The following is a 19,468-nucleotide window of genomic DNA, read 5'->3' as shown; positions in this document are numbered from 1 at the left end:
AGGATGTCTATTCATTGGTCAAACTGTTTGCAGAGGCCATCTCAAAATATATGAGACATTTCCCCATGTTGTGATGCTTTATTCCTGTAGTTATTGCTCAAGCCTCTATTTTTCTATTACTTGCAGTTAGATTATTCCAATAATTTAGTAATTCCTGCCTCAAGTACCAATCTCTCCCTTGTGGTTCCCTTTTCCAATTGGTCTCACATATCACTGCACAAATATTTCTAAACCATAGCACTTATCACACTTTTCCCTAATTCTAGAACCTGTAGTGACTTCATTTTCTACAAATTAAGTATAAATTTGCTAGCCAGAAATTTAACACACCACTCCGAGATTTGATCTCAAGCTAATGGTTTAATCTGTCTCCTATACACAGCACCTTTCTTTCTTTCCCTCTCTTTTTCTCCCTTCTTCTTCCTCCTCCTTATTCTCTGTCTCTCCCATCTTCCTCCCTCCCTACCTCTCTCTAATATTACAACCAATTGTTAAGCTCACAACCTATCCTCATTCAATATCTCCGTGCAGTTGACTTTCTCTCCTGTGCATGCCTGCTCCACTACCTTTTCTGATGGAAGACCCATTTGTCCTTCTTCAGGAATAGATTCCTAATCCCAGCTTCCCTTCCTAATCCTGTACCCTCCTTCTCTGAAACACATAACAAGGTGCCTCCACTTTGAAACTGCACCTTGTTTAAACAGTTAAGAATTCTGCTCTGGGGTGCAGTAAATCCCTATTTGAGTCTTGACTCTATAGAAATGGTATGATGTTGGACAAATTATTAAACTCTCTAAGCATAAGTTTACTTCTAAAATGGATGTGATATAAATGTTTACTTTGTAGATTTAATATCAGTACATGATATAATGTCCAGAAGAAGGTTAGTACACTGCCTCCCAAGTAATAGCATGCGTTCACTGAGAATTTACTACTGTGACCCATTGCTTTCTATTCTTTTTTATTACCTGTCTCAACCCTCCCCTTAGATTATAAACTCCTCAAGCATTGGTCTTTGTTTTTTCCTTGTGGAACTTCCCCAGTGAAACAACTCAATTAATATTTGTTGAATTCAAGTGAAGTAGGTGGATCTCATCACCAACAACAAAGTCTTTGATAGATTTTTACTCGTACATTTGCATCCTCAAGACATTTTGCGATCAAGTAGAGTTCAAGGTTATCCTCAGACTCTTCCTGGAGGTTTCCCTCTGTAGTCCACCTCTCATACCATTGCATGTCACAGATCTGAGAATCCACCCTTCCAGAAAATCAGCTAACACCCACCCAGGTGCTGCAGTCCTTTGTCTTCTCTCTGCATGTCAGCAGTCTGATTGCAAATAAAACATGTTCCTCAATCCTGCAGTATTTCAGGCTTTTTAAAGAAAGTCTTACTGAGGAAATCAATAGAAAAAAATGGAGTATTCTCTTCTAGCCTGTAAGCTTGTTTCCTTAGAAAGTTCTAACAATCATACTAATAGCAGGTAGTTATTGAATGCTTTGTAAATGCCAGATGTGGTATGTGTAACATATATGTGTTATGATCTTTATTTTTCCTATTAAAGCCAACAACTCTAATAGAGAAATAACTAGTCTTTTTTTTTTTTTTTTGAGATGAAGTTTTGCTCTTTCACCCAGGCTGGGGCGAAGTGGTGTGATCTCAGCTCACTGCAACCTCTGCCCCCTGGGTTCAAGTGATTCTCGTGCCTCAGCCTCCCAAGTAGCTGGGATTACAAGTGTGTGCCACCACACCCGGCTAATTTTTGTATTTTTAGTAGAGATAGGGTTTCTCCATGGTGGTCAGGCCGCTCTCGAACTTCTGACCTCAAGTGATCTGCCCACCTCAGCCTCCCAAAGTGCTGGGATTATAGAGGTGAGTCACCGCGCCTGGCCGGGAATTACCTAATCTTAATGTTCTCTGTGTGCAAATGAGGAAACTGAGGTACCAGGTCTTAATTAAAATAATTTTCTCAGACTCCTGACTCAAAAGTTATCACTGGGATACACTTTCTCTGTAATTACGCATGTGAATCATGATTTTCTTCTGAAATAAAGTACCTCCCCCTCCCCATCCTCAATCTCATCTCTTCCATACCTCAAAAAGTGACCTGCCATGGAGTTTAATAATCTTAGTGTTAAAAATGCTGTCCATTTACCTTGTGTGAAGAAATGAGACTTACAAACATCTGCAACTTCTGTTGTATATTTTTCCCTCGGGCTTGAAGTCTTTCTTCTGGATGGAAACCAAATAAAGCCTTTCGCTTCTAGCTCTAGCAGACTTGCCATTCATAATGACAGTCTCATTTTTAGACCACTGATTCTGCAGCTTCACTCATAGTTTTGTCTAAATCTCAGATTGGTAGCAGCTGGTTCCAGTTGTATCAGTTAGATCTTAGAGCATTTTGCTAGTTTAATACTAGTTAAACTAATGCTTTATAACTATCTGCTTATTTTAGTATGTCTTAGAAAGTTGTATAAAGATAGCTATTTTGATCTCAGTAAAATTCTCCCACTTTTCGTCTATGTGTAACCAAAATATTTTTCTTTTATCCCACAGTTTATTTTCTTTTTTTTTTTTATAAGTGGTTGTCCACCACTTTTTCTTTCCACTGCCAGAATACCCTTTCCACCTCACTTTCTGTATTTTCCATTTTATTTTATTTTATTTTATTTTTTATTATACTTTAAGTTCTAGGGTATATGTGCACAATGTGCAGGTTTGTTACATATGTATACATGTGCCCTGTTGGTGTGCTGCACCCATTAACTCCTCATTTACATTAGGTATATCTCCTAATGCTATCCCTGCCCCCACCCCCTCCCCACAACAGGACCTGGTGTGTAATGTTCCCCTTCCTGTGTTCAAGTGATCTCATTGTTCAGTTCCCACCTATGAGTGAGAACATGTGGTATTTGGTTTTCTGTTCCTGTGATAGTCTGCTGAGAATAATGGTTTCCAGCTGCATCCATGTCCCTACAAAGGACACGAACTCATCCTTTTTTATGGCTGCATAATATTCCATGGTGTATATGTGCCACATTTTCTTAATCCAGTCTGTCACTGATGGACATTTGGGTTGATTCCAAGTCTTTGCTACTGTGAATAGTACCGCAATAAACATACGTGTGCATGTGTCTTTATAGCAGCATGACTTATAATCCTTTGGGTATATACCCAGTAATGGGATGGCTGGGTCAAATGGTATTTCTAGTTCTAGATCCTTGAGGAATCGCCACACTGTTTTCGACAGTGGTTGAACTAGTTTACAGTCCCACCAACAGTGTAAAAGTGTTCCTATTTCTCCACATCCTCTCCAGCACCTGTTGTTTCCTGACTTTTTAACGATTGCCATTCTAACTGGTGTGAGATGGTATCTCATTGTGGTTTTGATTTGCATTTCTCTGATGGCCAGTGATGATGAGCATTTTTTCATATGTCTGTTGGCTGTATGAATGTCTTCTTTTGAGAAGTGTCTGTTCATATCCTTTGCCCACTTTTTGGTGGGGTTGTTTGTTTTTTTCTTGTAAAATTGCTTGAGTTCTTTATAGGTTCTGGATATTATCCCTTTGTCAGATGAGTAGATTGCAAACATTTTTTCCCATTCTGTAGGTTGCCTGTTCACTCTGATGGTAGTTTCTTTTGCTGTGCAGAAGCTCTTTAGTTTAATGAGATCCCATTTGTCAATTTTTGCTATTGTTGCCATTGCTTTTGGTGTTTTAGACATGAAGTCCTTGCCCATGCCTATGTCCTGAATGGTATTCCCTAGGTTTTCTTCTGGGGTTTTTATGATTTTAGGTCTAACATTTAAGTCTCTAATCCATCTTGAATTAATTTTCGTATGAGTAAGGAAAGGATCCAGTTTCAGCTTTCTACTTATGGCTAGCCAATTTTCCCAGCACCATTTATTAAATAGGGAATCCTTTCCCCATTTCTTGTTTTTGTCAGGTTTGTCAAAGATCAGATGGCTGTAGATGTGTGGTATTATTTCTGAGGGCTCTGTTCTGTTCCATTGGTCTATATCTCTGTTTTGGTACCAGTACCATGCTGTTTTGGTTACTGTAGCCTTGTAGTATAGTTTGAAGTCAGGTAGCATGATGCCTCAAACTTTGTTCTTTTGGCTTAGGATTGTCTTGGCAATGCAGGTTCTTTTTTGGTTCCATATGAACTTTAAAGCAGTTTTTTCCAATTCTGTGAAGAAAGTCATTGGTAGCTTGATGGAGATGGCATTGAATGTATAAATTACCTTGGGCAGTATGGCCATTTTCACAATATTGATTCTTCCTATTCATGAGCATGGTATGTTCTTCCATTTGTTTGTGTCCTCTTTTACTTTGTTGAGCAGTGGTTTGTAATTCTCCTTAAAGAGGTCCTTCACATCCCTTGTAAGTTGGATTCCTAGGTATTTTATTCTCTTTGAAGCTATTGTGAATGGGAGTTCATCCACGATTTGGCTCTCTCTTTGTCTGTTACTGGTGTATAAGAATGCTTGTGACTTTTGCACATTGATTTTGTATCCTGAGACTTTGCTGAAGTTGCTTATCAGCTTAAGGAGATTTTGGGCTGAGACGATGGGGTTTTCTAAATATACAATCATGTCATCTGCAAACAGGGAAAATTTGACTTCTTATTTTCCTAACCAAATACCCTTGATTTCTTTCTCTTGCCTGATTGCCCTAGCCAGAACTTCCAACACTATGTTGAATAGGAATGGTGAGAGAGGGCATCCCTGTCTTGAGCCAGTTTTCAAAGGGAATGCTTCCAGTTTTTGCCTATTCAGTATGATATTGGCTGTGGGTTTGTCATAAATAGCTCTTATTATATTGAGATATGTCCTATCAATACCTAGTTTACTGAGAGTTTTTAGCATGAAGGGCTGTTGAATTTTGTCAAAAGCCTTTTCTGCATCAATTGAGATAATCATGTGGTTTTTGTCTTTGGTTCCGTTTATATGCTGGATTACATTTATTGACTTGCATATGTTGAACCAGCCTGGCATCCCAGGGAGGAAGCCCACTCGATCATAGTGGATAAGCTTTTGATGTGCTGCTGGATTCGGTTTGCCAGTATTTTATTGACGATTTTTGCATTGATGTTCATCAGGGATATTGGTCTAAAATTCTCTTTTTTGTGTGTCTCTGTCAGGCTTTGGTATCAGGATGATGTTGGCCTCATAAAATGAATTAGGGAGGATTCCCTCTTTTTTATTGATTGGAATATAACTCCTCCTTGTACCTCTGGTAGAATTTGGCTGTGAATCCATCTGGTCCTGCACTTTTTTGGTTAGTAGGCTATTAATTATTGCCTCAATTTCAGAGCCTGCTATTGGTCTATTCAAGGATTCAACTTCTTCCTGGTTTAGTCTTGGGAGAGTGTAAGTGTCCAGGAAATTATGCATTTCTTCTAGGTTTTCTAGTTTATTTGTGTAGAGGTGTTTATAGTATTCTCTGATGGTACTTTGTATTTCTGTGGGGTCGGTGGTGATATCCCCTTTATCATTTTTAATTGTGTCTATTTGATTCTTTTCTCTTTTCTTCTTTATTAGTCTTCCTAGTGGTCTATCAATTTTGTTGATCTTTTCAAAAAACCAGCTCCTGGATTCATTGATTTTTTGGAGGGTTTTTTGTGTCTCTATCTCCTTCAGTTCTGCTCTGATCTTAGTTATTTCTTGCCTTCTGCTAGCTTTTGAATGTGTTTGCTCTTGCTTCTCTAGTTCTTTTAATTGTAATGTTAAGGTGTCAATTTTAGATCTTTCCTGCTTTCTCTTGTGGGCATTTAGTGCTATAAATTTCCCTCTAAAAACTGCTTTAAATGTGTCCCAGAGATTCTAGTATGTTGCATCTTTGTTCTCATTGGTTTCAAAGAACATCTTTATTTCTGCCTTCATTTTGTTATGTACCCAGTAGTCATTGAGGAGCACGTTGTTCAGTTTCCATGTAGTTGAGTGGTTTTGATTGAGTTTGTTAGTCCTGAGTTCTAGTTTGATTGCATTGTGATCTGAGAGACATTTTATTATAATTTCTGTTCTTTTACATTTGCTGAGGAGTGCTTTACCTCTAACTATGTGGTCAGTTTTGGAATAAGCGTGATGTGGTGCTGAGAAGAATGTATATTCTGTTGATTTGGGGTGGAGAGTTCTGTAGATGTCTATTAGGTCCGCTTGGTGCAGAGTTGAATTCAATTGCTGGATATCCTTGTTACCTTTCTGTGTTGTTGATCTGTCTAATGTTGACAGTGGGGTGTTAAAGTCTTCCATTATTATTGTATGGGAGTCTGAGTCTGTTTGTAGGTCTCTAAGGACTTGCTTTATGAATCTGGGTGCTCCTATATTGGGTGCATATATATTTAGGATAGCTAGCTCTTCCTGATGAATTGATGCCTTTACCATTATGTAATGGCCTTCTTTGTCTCTTTTGATCTTTGTTGGTTAAAGTCTGTTTTATCAGAGACTAGAATTGCAACCCCTGCTGTTTTTTGTTTTCCATTTGCTTGGTAGATCTTCCTCCATCCATTTATTTTGAGCCTATGTGTGTCTCTGCATGTGAGATGGGTCTCCTGAATACAGCAAACTGATGGATCTTGACTCTTTATCCAATTTGCCAGCTGTGTCTTTTAGTTGGACCATTTAGTCCATTTACATTTAAGGTTAATGTTGTTATGTGTGAACTTGATCCTGTCATTATGATTTTAGCTGGTTATTTTGTTTGCTGGTTGATGCAGTTTCTTCGTAGCATCAATGGACTTTACATTTTGACATGTTTTTGCAACGGCTTGTACCTGTTGTTCCTTTCCATGTTTAGTGCTTCCTTCAGGATCTCTTGTAGGGCAGGCATGGTGGTGACAAAATCTCTAAGCATTTGCTTGTCTGTAAAGGATTTTATTTCTCCTTCACTTATGAAACTTAGTTTGGCTGGATATGAAATTCTGGGTTGAAAATTCTTTTCTTTAAGAATGTTGAATATTGGTCCCCACTCTCTTCTGGCTTGGAGAGTTTTTCTGCCGAGAGATCTGCTGTTAGTCTGATGGGCTTCCCTTTGTGGGTAACCCGACCTTTCTCTCTGGCTGCCCTTAACATTTTTTCCTTCATTTCAACTTTGGTGAATCTGACAATTGTGTGTCTTGGAGTTGCTCTTCTCTTTGTGGCATTCTCTGTGTTTCCTGAATTTGAATGCTGACCTGCCTTACTAATTTGGGGAAGTTTTCCTGGATGATATCCTGCAGAGTGTTTTCTAACTTGGTTCCATTTTCCCTGTCATTTTCAGGCACACCAATCAGACATAGATTTGGTCTTTTCACATAATCCCATATTTCTTGGAGGCTTTGTTCATTTCTTTTTACTCTTTTTTCTCTACACTTCTCTTCTCACTTCATTTCATTCATTTGATCTTCATACGCTGATACTCTTTCTTCCAGTTGATCAAGTCAGTTACTGAAACTTGTGCATTTGTCACATAGTTCTCATGTTATGGTTTTCATCTCTATCAGTTCTTTTAAGGACTTCTCTACATTGGTTATTCTAGTTAGCCGTTCATCAGATCTTTTTTCAACATTTTTAATTTCTTTGCACTGGTTATATAGTTCCTTCTTTAGCTCTGAGAAGTTTGATCAACTGAAGCCTTCTTCTCTCAACTCGTGAAAGTCATTCTCCATCCAGCTTTGTTCCGTTGCTGGCAATGAGCTGCGTTCCTTTGGAGGGGGAGATGCACTCTGATTTTTTGAATTTCCTGCTTTTCTGCACTGCTTTTTCCCCATCTTTGTGGTTTTATCTGCCTTTGGTCTGTGATGATAGTGACATACTGATGGGGTTTTGGTGTAGGTGTCCTTTCTGTTTGTTAGTTTTCCTTCTAACAGTCAGGACCCTCAGCTGCAGGTCTGTTGAAGTTTGCTTGAGGTCCACTCCAGACCCTGTTTGCCTGGGTATCAGCAGCGGAGGCTGCAGAAGATAGAATATTGCTGAACAGTGAGTGTTGCTGTCTGATTCTTGCTCTGGAAGCTTCGTCTCTGGGACCGTGTGAGGTGTGAAGTGGCAGTCTGCACCTAGTGGGGGATGTCTCCCAGTTAGGCTACTCAGGGGTCAGGGACCCACTTGAGCAGGCAATCTGTCCATTCTCAGATCTCAGTCTCCGTGCTGGGAAATCCATAGCTCTCTGCAAAGCTGTCAGGGACATTTACCTCTGCCGAGGTTTCTGCTGCTTTTTGTTTAGCTATGCCCTGTCCTCAGAGGTGGAGTCTACAGAGGCAGGCCGGCCTCCTTGAGCTGTGTTGGGCTCCACCCAATTCAAGCTTCCCCGTGGCTTTGTTTACCTACTTAAGCCTCAGCAATGGTGGGCGCCCCTCCCCCAGCATCGCTGCCACCTTGCAGTTAGATCTCAGACTGCTGTGCTAGCGATGAGGGAGGCTCCGTGGGTGTGGGACCCTCTGGGCCAGGTGTGGGATATAATCTCCTTTTGTGCCGTTTGCTAAGACCCTTGGTAAAGCACAGTATTAGGGTGGGAGTTACCTGATTATCCAGGTGTTGTGTGTCTCAATTTCCTTTGGCTAGGAAAAGGAATTCCCTTCCCCCTGTGCTTCCCAGGTGAGGTGATGCCTCTCCCTGCTTCAGCTCTTGCTGTTCAGGCTGCACCCGCGGACCAGCGCCAACTTCCGACATGCCCCAGTGAGATGAACCCAGTACCTCTGTTGAAAATGCAGACGTCACTCATCTTCTGTGTCACTCACACTGGGAGCTGGAGGCTGGAGCTGTTCCTATTTGGCCATCTTGGGTGCGCTCATATTTTCCATTTTAAATCAACCTTCTAGCTTATTTTCTAGCTACTATAGTGTCCTCTAAAACATAAATGTGCACATTTCCTGTTCACCAGTCCCTGAATTCTACTCTAGAGTTTATCTAAACAAAGAGCATTAGTAGCCTATTTTCATGTCTTTGTATAATCTCACTTTATGAGATATGTAGTCATATAAATGTGTCCAGTCCTACTTGCTGTGTTTCTCTTCCATGAAGACTGTATATATAGAGATCTCTATGGAACAGAACTCCATCAAGTATTTCTAGCACTGCGGGTTGTTTTCTCTTTTAAAATAAATAAAAATATGTGAACTGGTCGATGGAGCATTATTTTTCAAATGTTCTCCTTTTCATCTTGAAACAAATAATGGGTAACATTTTATAGAGAACATGATGAGACATGGTCTATGTAAAATTATATTACTTATCTTTATTAAACAGATCTAACTTTCTGTAAGTGCTTATACATTACAGTAAACAAAATCGAAAGTCTTTTAGGCTTTTTTTCTGGGATAGTACTATTTTTGTGATAATAATTTACAAGTTATCAGAACAATTCTAGCTACAAAATTGCAACTATTGTGTGTGATGGTAGAATAAAAAATTTATTTTGAGATATTGAAAGGAGATTCTCATAAAATAAAGTCAACTTTTAAAACTCCATTCTCACAAATTTTTTATGTTTTTTTAAAAAGATTGGCTACTTAAATATGTTTGACTTTCTTAAGTGCATGTAAAAACACATTATTAATGATTGCTAAAGAGTAGGTATCAGTATGATACATATAATTTATTAATCTTATAGAAGGGATTTTGAGTGGGAGTAAAGAAATATTTGTGAAATAGAAAAAAAATGAGAATTCATAAAAGGTATGCTAAAAATTCTTAAGCTGAAAACTTAAAGTCTATGACAGACTAAACACATTCCAAACGCCTCTGTATATTACATATGGATGCTATCTCTCAGCATGTGGATACTTGATACATTTATTAGGAAAGATTTGTGTTGTGCTTTCGGTGCAAAACTGTAAAAATATGTTATAAAGGTAAGGGCAATAATTTTCAGTGACTAAGCAAAATTTGAATCTCTGTTTATAAAAGTCTTTAAAAGCAGTATTGTAAACCTAGAGTGCAAATGCTTTTGGTTTAGTCTTCCTCAAATACCTAAAAATGCACTATAAATTCTGTTATTATATAAAACTTATTGCTTTTTTGTCTATTGAAAGCCATTCAACTTTCTCTGTCAACCAAGCATTTTATATTCAGACCTTGTAATGCATACCTATATATACCAGTCCATATACACATATTTATATGAATGTTCATATCCTCACATATATGGAGATGAATCATTTAATACTGTATTATCACTCTAAGATTTGTTTTGTTTTTAGCTTTTATTCCAAGCCTCTGACATAATCTGCTTGACTGAGCAAGTTTTACATATATCAGCAATATCTGGGTAAAACTCATTTGAAATTTATTATCAGATTTGAAATTTCATCATATTCCACAAATGCTGAAAACTGGTGTGCTCTTTTTTTGCATTTCTTAATGATAATAAGCTTACAAAGAAAACACATTAAAAATCAACCTAATCCACTGATGAGAATATATTTAATGTATTTATTTTAGATTACTGATAATTTAGGGAATACTTCATGCAGAGTGAATTCATCATACATTTTGCTTAATGCTGTTCTCAGCTTTCCAGCAAGAAGCCAAAATTTCACCGTTTTCATGTTGGAGCAGAAAGCATTTGTAGCAGCTGTAGCTCTTAATTTGACATCTAGTTTCAGGTCATTTTCATGTAAATAGGAAACAATGGAGACCTGCTTACAATTTCCATAACGCGGATGTTTGCTTCAACTTTATTATTTTCTTCTGACAATTATATTTTCTCCCTGGGATTAAAGGAACCAGTAATCATTCACAGTTATTATTTTTCATCTTTATGAAAACTTGGTAGTTCTACTCTTTATTACTCAAAAGCTCCCAGTGCCTTCCATATTTCAGTCATACACACAATCTATTAATGTTTCTAGTTCATCCTTTCCTTAATCTGGGGTAGGTTAGGCAGGTCAGGTTTTCTATTTCTTTCTATAATACATTTTCTTCAGGCTTTGCAACCTCTTTTTCTACCTTTAAAAAAATATAGGAGGTGAAAATTTGGAATTGTTCTCTTGAATATAACTGATGTTTTATTGAAAAGCAAGTTTGAGTTTTGATTTATATTGCTTTGAACATTCCCATATGTATTACCAACTGTGGCTTCACAGCATTATAACATGTAATTCTGTGCTTTCTCTAATAAGTATTTTATTTCATTTTTCCTCTGTTCCAGAGAAGAAGCCTACTTTATGCTGAAGCATCAATGTGCTTTCTTCTGTGTTTTGTATGATCTGTACAGTAATTTTCAAGTGTGTTTCAATGGGGAAAATTTTAATTTTTGTGTACCTCTTTTAAAATATGTTGACTTATGCAGATTAAGTTAAGTAGGAAGGTATTTTTGTAGGTAGTCATTTCCATTTGTTCCTCTTCTAGGAGTAAACATAAGAAATCAGAGAGCCTTTTAAACATTTTGTTTTCTGGATCATCTGAACATACCAATAAATTATGTATTCTTTTGACTTAGTCTCTGCTGTTGAAGTTATATTAGTTGATATAATCTGAGTGGGATGTGTGTGTGTGTGTGTGTGTGTGTGTGTGTGTGTGTGTGTGTGTGTTTTAGATGTGCCTTCTCTGTTTTTTAGGAGACACTCATTTGTGCTCTTGTTTTTTTCTGTCCCAGTGATATGACAAGAACAGTGGAGATTTCTGGGGAAGGAGGCCCATTGGGAATACATGTAGTGCCCTTCTTTTCATCTCTGAGTGGAAGGTAAGATGTTTTTCTCATTCTAGAAGCTCGTGCTAATGAAAACCCTGATTTGAGCTCCTTTTCCCAAATATTTTTCAGAAGGAGATTAAAGGTGAATTCTGTTATTCAAATGGATACCTCAAGACATACTTTTGTTGGCCACTTAAGTGTTGGAAACAAAAGACAATAATTGACTTTAGGATGTAATGGGGGAAAAAAATCAGCCACAGTTTCTCCATTTACACTTAATTATGAAATAGTTCCTTAAAGTATCCTTGTCAGTGACACATAGTAAACAGATCCTTGGCAAAGATATTAACATATTGTTAGACAAATGTTGCAACTGAATTTTTTTGATATTCCAGAATATGCTTCAACAAGTGAGTATAATAATTCTAAATTGGTATATCCTGTTATTCCTCAAGTATGTAGCATTTAGAATAATAAATATTCTAACATTTTAAGTAGCTATATCTGATGCTGTGTATGTATGATGGCTTTACAGAAGCAACGTGTCATCATGCTGTATTTTCCTAAAATATAATTTAGTCAATTAAAAATAATTTACCACATCTTTTTGGAATTTTTAACACATTATGTTGCTAAATCCACACTGGTAAAAATGGCATTGTAGATTGTATCAACACTTCTTGAAATTTACATCTGTCTAACTGGATTTAAAGACTGTTCTCTTGATGGAAATTAAAGTGTGTGCCTCAGAGTTCATATTAGCCCTGTTAAAACAATTGTACTGAACTTGTTTTAAATATTATGTCACTTTGTAATAAAACGACCACATTTAGCACTAGACTGATATTGACAAGGGTTGTCAGAAACTTAAAATCAGTTTTTCACCAACATGACATGATTGCAGTTAATTTACTGAATTTATTTTCTTAAAAACATCATTGAAAAGGGGGGATTCCTTATTTTAGTTTAGGATATCACAGATGAGACAAGTCAATTGATTTCCCAAGGTCACACAAAATCCAGCTCCCCTAACTTCTCACTTCATTGTTCTTTCAAGAAATAAAATTTTCCCAAAGGTTATATAGTATTAATTTAGTGATTCTGAATATTTATTCAATTCAGTCTGCCCTATAGCAAAAAGAACAGATTTAGTCATGGTATTTGGGTTGGCATCACATTCAGCAGGTAGCCATCTGCTACCTGTAATTGTGAAGTCATCACCTTTTTTTTTTTTTGCAAATAACATCTGATGCCAAGCTCTCACTGGAATGAATGTTCCCAAAAAGAAATGAACCAAAAAGCTAGCAGCTCTTATTGTCTCATTTCCTGTATGTGTTAATAAGTGTGTTTATAAATGTTATGGGTTATGGCATAGGACAAACTGAGGTTGTTTTTGATAGATAGGGTGAATATTTACTCGGTTGTCATGAGAAATTCTAATAACTTTTGGCAGAAGTATACTAACAGAGCTTTGTGAACTACCAGAGCTGTTAAATGACCAGGCTCTTTAGTTTAATGATGCTGGGATAGAACACAAGATCTTCCCAATTTCCAAAAATGAGTAAATATACAGTGTGGCAGTCGCTATACTTCATTTTCAATAGTTCAGAAAACAAGCTGATCCTATAGCTCAGAAATCACATTCTCTCACTTCAAACGAGGGAAATACACTAAGCTTTATTGATTCCCTCCCTCCTCCTTCCTGGTTCTGATTCCTAGCACAAACCTTGTAGAATAGAAGAAAGAGTACTGGACGTGGTTTCAGAACTATTGGATTTGAATCCCAGTGTTCTTTTTTATAACCTTGATCAAGTCCCCTAAACTTGCCTCTTTTGAGTACCTACTTTACATCAAGGTTATGGTGATTAAATAACATTAAAAATGTGAAAGTTCCTTGTAAACCACATAATGTATGAGTGTGTAAATCATCAGTATGATGATTATTTTGGCTAAAACCAAAAAGCCTGATTCAGAAATGCAGTTTTATTATAAGTTCATGGTTAACTGTTCAGTAACTTGGTGAAATAGTTCTATTACTTTTTTTGCTATCCACCAGTATTATAGAAAGGAAATTTAATTAAAAAACATTAAAAATGCTATGGAAGTGGAGACATGAGCCAATAAAAGTTAAGAAGTAATGAGTACAGGCTGAAACAGCATACTTAACTCAACCCATGTGTCTAGATGAAACTGCGTATAGAGCATGTCAGACAAGTGTCTGACTTCATAATGCCATATGGTTTCACTGTGTGAGCACAGGGGCTTCGCTAAGGTCATAGTGCTATACTTTGCTCTTAATTTCCTTCCATTTATTGGTTTGTGCCATTATCTTAAATTGGAATTTACATTTAATTTTTTACTAAGATTACTGTAATTGACTTTGCCTTCTATTTTTTTTTCTTTTAGAAAACTGTTGCCACACCTGTTGTTGAATAAGAAACCTAATCTAAGTTAGATCATCCTAAGTAAACTATGGTGGCTGCTCTACTAGATAAAGCCTCAATGAATCCATTAGATAGCATCGCAGAGGGATGCTGAATGCTGCTTGTATTGAGGGCCATTGGCTTTCCCAGTAAAAACAAAACAAACATAAAAAAACTCCAAAGTTCTTGCAACTAAAACACAACTTAATTTTATTCATATTTTAAAAATCAATGTTTTTTTGTGAATTAAAAACATAAATTAATTTGTTTCAGTACAGGTAGCATAATAGGCCTCAGTTTCATAGGGAAGACAGCTAAACAGGAGAGAGAACAAGGGCTGAATGAAAGCTAATAAAGACTGTGCGAAGAGATGTTCAAACAAAAATACTAAGCTGGTGGAGTCACAGGCTGTGTGACATTGGGGAAAGAACAGGAAAGGGGCAAGGAGAAGATGTTGGTGCCTAAATGATGATTAGAAGAGCAAAAAGAATTGTTACCCCTCTAATTCTGTGAGGCTGTGGATTTCAGCATCCTTTATCACTGCTCATTAATGCAAATTAACTGGTTAGTCTCGGCCTATAACTTCTCGACAGCATTAATCTTTGAATTCTGTGAGTCTTGGTCCCAAATGAGACAGCTACCACAGCCCACCAGTTTAGGGCAAAGAGGATAATGAGGTATTGTTTTCTGAGCCTTCTCATAGTGGTCTGGATGAAATCAAACTGGAGGGAATCTATCCCTTCCATGGAGCAGAGAGGGCAGAAGTGGTTTGTTGCCAGGGACCAAACTAATAAAATCAGTCAGTTTTACATTTTACCGAAATTACCTCTGACACATGGGTTTTACAGTTGGGCTTATTCTGTCAATAAATTTTTCATGGAAAGTTAGATTATTTAGATCAGTGAGGTTCACATAGCATACTCCAGTTGTAATATGCCAGCTAAATTGCAACCCAGTGGCCCGAAAGAATTAATTCATCTCCCAAAATGTGAAATTAAATCCTAGGGAGTAACATTACATGACTGATGATGTACTGAATTAAATTAAAGGAAGACTTGAATGCTTGTTAAAAAAAATATCACTTACATAAACAAGTGTATAACCACATGTGAGCCTCCTAATGGATCAAGTTATTGTGAATCCACCCTAACAGAAATCCAAAATGTGGACTCTTAGGATGCTGTTTAATTTAGGGGAAAAAAAAACAACACAATTTTGATCTATTATTTTCATGTGTCAAATAGTTAAATTTTTAATACTGTGTTTCAAGATTAAAGTAACACAGAATATGATTAATTTGCTAACCTACTAGAACTAGGAAATGAACCACAAGACCCCACTGCACACTTGTGCCTATGACCCTGAGCCTTCCCTGCAATAGATGGCGTGACTGCTTGCTGTTCTCTCTCCTGCAGCAGCATGCTGTATTCATTTAACATTTTCGAAGTGGAGACCCAAATATCACTGCTATGCCTGTTGAGGTCTTGAGAAGATGGGAGCTCATTAAGGGGGCAGAGGCTCAACTCCGTGGCCACTCCAAACAGAAGGACTGCTTTCTCTGATACTTGCATTATAGATTGCCCTTTTCTATGGCTGACCCTGTTATTTACACATAAAATGTGCTCATGTTTTATTTAGATTTGAAATTTAATGTGAAGGTATTTTGTAATAGCACACATGGTTTTTATACAAAAGAGAGTGACAAAGTAGAAAAACAAGAGGATTGATAAAGCATAGATCACAGTTTCTCCAAACCTAGCAGACTCCTCTTGCAGGACATATCTATCTTTCTTACTCTGGGACACAGCTAAGCCCTGTCATATCACAAAGAGAAGGGAAATCCCACAAATGAGAAATAATGAAAATACGTATAAGTTCCATTTCTTATGGTTTTTGGTTTAGTTTTGGTTGATGTATATAACAGAATTGTGTACGAATGTACACACACACACACACACACACACACACACACACAATTTTAATTCTTATGGCTATAGTTCTCTTCCTTCTTTCCTTCTCTTCCAACCTCCTCCTGATTCTAAGCTACAACCACAAAAATCCGGAAGCCCCTTGGTATCCTCTCTAAATTAGCCTCTTCTTGGTTGAAATTTCAGACAACTCTTCCCAAAGCCTGCCTTCATCATGTCGCTGCCCTGTTTGGAAGCAGGGGCTACTGGATGCCCCCCTCCAGGTCCATCAGATTAAATTCATTGACTGTTCAAAGCCTTTGTGTGTGGCACTGGTCTCCCATCTAGTTAGCTCTCATATTTTTGAAGACTCTAGGCTTGTTAATGTCTTTAGTTTTTGGACTTCAGCTGTACCCCAAATGTATACTGAAGTTACCTGGTCCTGGCCCTACAGCTTTGTCTCAGACTCCTCCATCCTGAGCACACAGAAAACGCCCAACACATACTTGATTTGGTAGCACCAACAAATGGGATCCAGCTTCCTTCTAAACTGAGTAATATGATCTGAGCTTAAATGTTTGTTTACTTCTTAAAATGCAAATTATTAGAATAGGTAGTAAGACTGCAAAACAATTACTGTGAATACCCTAATGCTCTCCCACTGCAAAACATCACGTTGCCGTGTTGGCACTAACTCAGACTTACTTGTTATAGTCAGGTTTGATGCCCTTCTCCAAACCACAAGTCTTTGGTGTCAACTCCACTAAACTAGCCTTTCAATAAGTTTACTGCGAGCATGAGAAATGAAGTCTCAGATTGATGTTAGTACTTATGCATATTTATCTAGAAGGGCTTTTTGTCCTGTAGTGAGTTTTGGCTTTTTTGGATTAGGGATTAAAATAACAAACAGTTGCCTGAATATGAAGTATAATTTCTTTTGTAAATAGAAATCAATAGTATTTCTGAACAGTTGCAAGTGGAGAAATAATTAGCATTTATTATTCAGTAATTATGTTTCAATCTAAATTTTGCATTTAGGATTCTAGGACTCTTCATCCGAGGCATAGAAGAAAACAGCAGGTCCAAGCGGGAGGGACTATTTCACGAAAATGAATGTATTGTAAAAATCAACAGTGTGGATCTCGTAGACAAAACGTTTGCTCAGTAAGCATTTTTTCATTGTTTTATTTACTCTGTTGATCCCTAGCATGGTTATAATCATTACTGAACTCATTATGATCAAAATAGTAGGTAGAATTTCTAGTCACTTCCCTTTGAACGATCCAGGACATCCATTTTCAAATGCTTCTAATGTTTTAGCCTACTCAAAGGTGGCCCACACATGTCTCTGGCAGGTCTGAGAATGCTAAACTACAGAATATCACAAGCCTTCCTGCCTGGCTGTCTTTACTGGGGCGTCGTTCAACGGGTTTGTTTTTCTTGCGCTATGGGTCAGTTAAACTGGTATTTAATGGCTCTTTTCACAGACTGTTAGTTCAGCTTATTAATTAACTTACTTTGTGTCAGCAGTCTTCCTTAAGCTAAAAAATCTGTGAGAGATGTCTGAGGACTCACTGAATCATAGAAACAAACAGAAAAAAATAAAATTAAAATACCATCTCTTGGCCAGGTGCAGTGACTCACGCCTGTAATCCCAGCACTTTGGGGGGTCGAGGTGGGTGGATCATGAGGTCAGGAGATCAAGACCAGCCTGGCCAAAATGATAAAACCCCATCTCTACTAAACATGCAAAAGAAAATTAGGCAGGCTTGGTGGTACGCACCTGTAATCCCAGCTACTCAGGAGGCTGAGGCAGGATAATCGCTTGAACCTGGGAGACGGAGGTTGCAGTGAGGTGAGATTGTGCCTTTGCACTCCACCCTAGGCGACAGGGAAAGACTCCATCTTCAAAATGAATAAATAAATAAATAAATACTGTCTCCCTCAAGAAATCATCTCTCTGCATGTGAAAATGTTAAGGGAATGGCTTCCTGTACCCAGGAATTAGAGTGTATAGTAATCTGATGCATATTTTTTTTAATGTATGTTGGCATTGCAGTGGGATTCTGGACCAAAGGACTAAGTACTAATAATCCTTGGGAATCATCACCACCCTCTTGTTTCTGACCAAAACAGGTCCTAAAACATCTTCTCTCTGGGCATTAGTTGTCAATATTGTATGTGTGCATGTGGACAAAGATGAGTGGTTGTGGGTAGAGGAAGAGTGGGTACTGGCTGCTAAGTATGAAAAGAAATGAGACCTTAGAAGAATCTATTGTGTTAAAATAATGATAGGCAAAACTATAATTATTATTAGTAATAATCTTTTAATATACTACTGTGCTTTTTCACAAGGACTTGATAATTATGCAAAGCAGTCATTACTTCTATTTTATAGAGGTGGAAAGTGAGACTCATAAAAATTTTGTATAGAGTTAGTATGGAGTAGAAACTGATTCCTATGCTAGCAAAAATAATAGGGGAACTGACCACAGGAGTTAGGTGGCCTATGGGAAATCTTCCTTCTCCCCTAACAATTTGCGGAATTAAGCACTTCAGAAAGGGGGGTACGGGATAGAGTTTGAGGAATCAGATTGCAGTCGGGGTTATGATTAGTTATTATGTGCTATGGCTGCTAGGAACAGAGACCTGAAATAAGAGTAGCTGAAACAAGATTAACATTAATTTTTCCTAACAACAAGCAAGCGTGGAAGAGGGCACTCGCACTCCATAGTTACTGCGGCAGCTGCACAGCCATCAGCGGGTCAGGCGGCTTCCGTTTTCTGCTTTCATCTTGCCATGTGGCTACTATCGTTCAGTGGAAAAATGGGCACAAGATGGCTGCTGAGTTGCCTCAGTCACTTCTGAGTTTCAGGAAATAAGGAAGAGAAACAGGAGAACAATAAATGTTTTTATCTCTCTACTGAATCAGCCTCTTCTAAAGAGCTTTCCTTTAATGCCTTCATTTATATCTTCTGGGCAAGAAAGACTGGGAAAAGTAGTCATTTGAACTGGGCACAGGGCATCTAGAGGCATGAGGAAGAAGGGGAGAAAATGTTATAAGAAGTTTGAGGAAGAACACAAAGCGCTAAGTCATAAAAGTGGAAAACGCAGTTGCTCTATGTGAGACTAACAGGAAGGGTGCATGTTGGATTGAGATTCCACTGAGACATTTAGGCACAGGCAAGGCACCTGCCAAAATGTCTCCATGAGCAAACATGGGTGTCAAACATGAACTTGTGTAACACAACGCATGTTAGAAAAGATCTGTACTTTAGAAGGATGTCCTAAAAGAAACCTAACTAATGATCTGGTCCAAAATATCAAATTATTTTGTTTTTTATATTCACTGTGGTAATCACTTCTGGTTAGATTTTCATCTTTAGAAACGTATAAAAGCTGTGGGTCATTGGACAAATTATTTCATCTCTCTGAGCCTCAACTTCCATGTCTGTGAAATGAAAGCTAGTTATACTTACCTAACATGCTTGTTAAATTAGAGAAGGATGCATGGTAATAATGTATGTATAA

At 37.7% G+C, this 19,468-nt stretch overlaps 1 protein-coding gene across 4 annotated transcripts in view; it reads left to right on the top strand.

The window, feature by feature from the left end:
• The window catches only part of PARD3B (par-3 family cell polarity regulator beta), a 1,099,140-nt gene that overhangs the window by 570,431 nt on the left and 509,241 nt on the right, over positions 1–19,468 (top strand). For all 4 annotated transcript variants that reach the window (XR_007718129.1, XM_050750804.1, XM_050750806.1 and 1 more), the window contains exons 6-7: positions 11,572–11,658; positions 16,976–17,101. Coding sequence is in view for 3 of the 4 variants with exons in the window: in XM_050750804.1 (XP_050606761.1) it covers positions 11,572–11,658; positions 16,976–17,101 (213 nt within the window). In the remaining variant the exon portion in view is untranslated. The remainder of the gene's footprint in view (positions 1–11,571; positions 11,659–16,975; positions 17,102–19,468) is intronic.

This window comes from Macaca thibetana, chromosome 12 (genome assembly GCF_024542745.1).
Source record: "Macaca thibetana thibetana isolate TM-01 chromosome 12, ASM2454274v1, whole genome shotgun sequence".
Taxonomy (NCBI): Eukaryota; Metazoa; Chordata; class Mammalia; order Primates; family Cercopithecidae; genus Macaca; species Macaca thibetana.
This window is presented reverse-complemented; position numbering and strand designations above follow the sequence as displayed.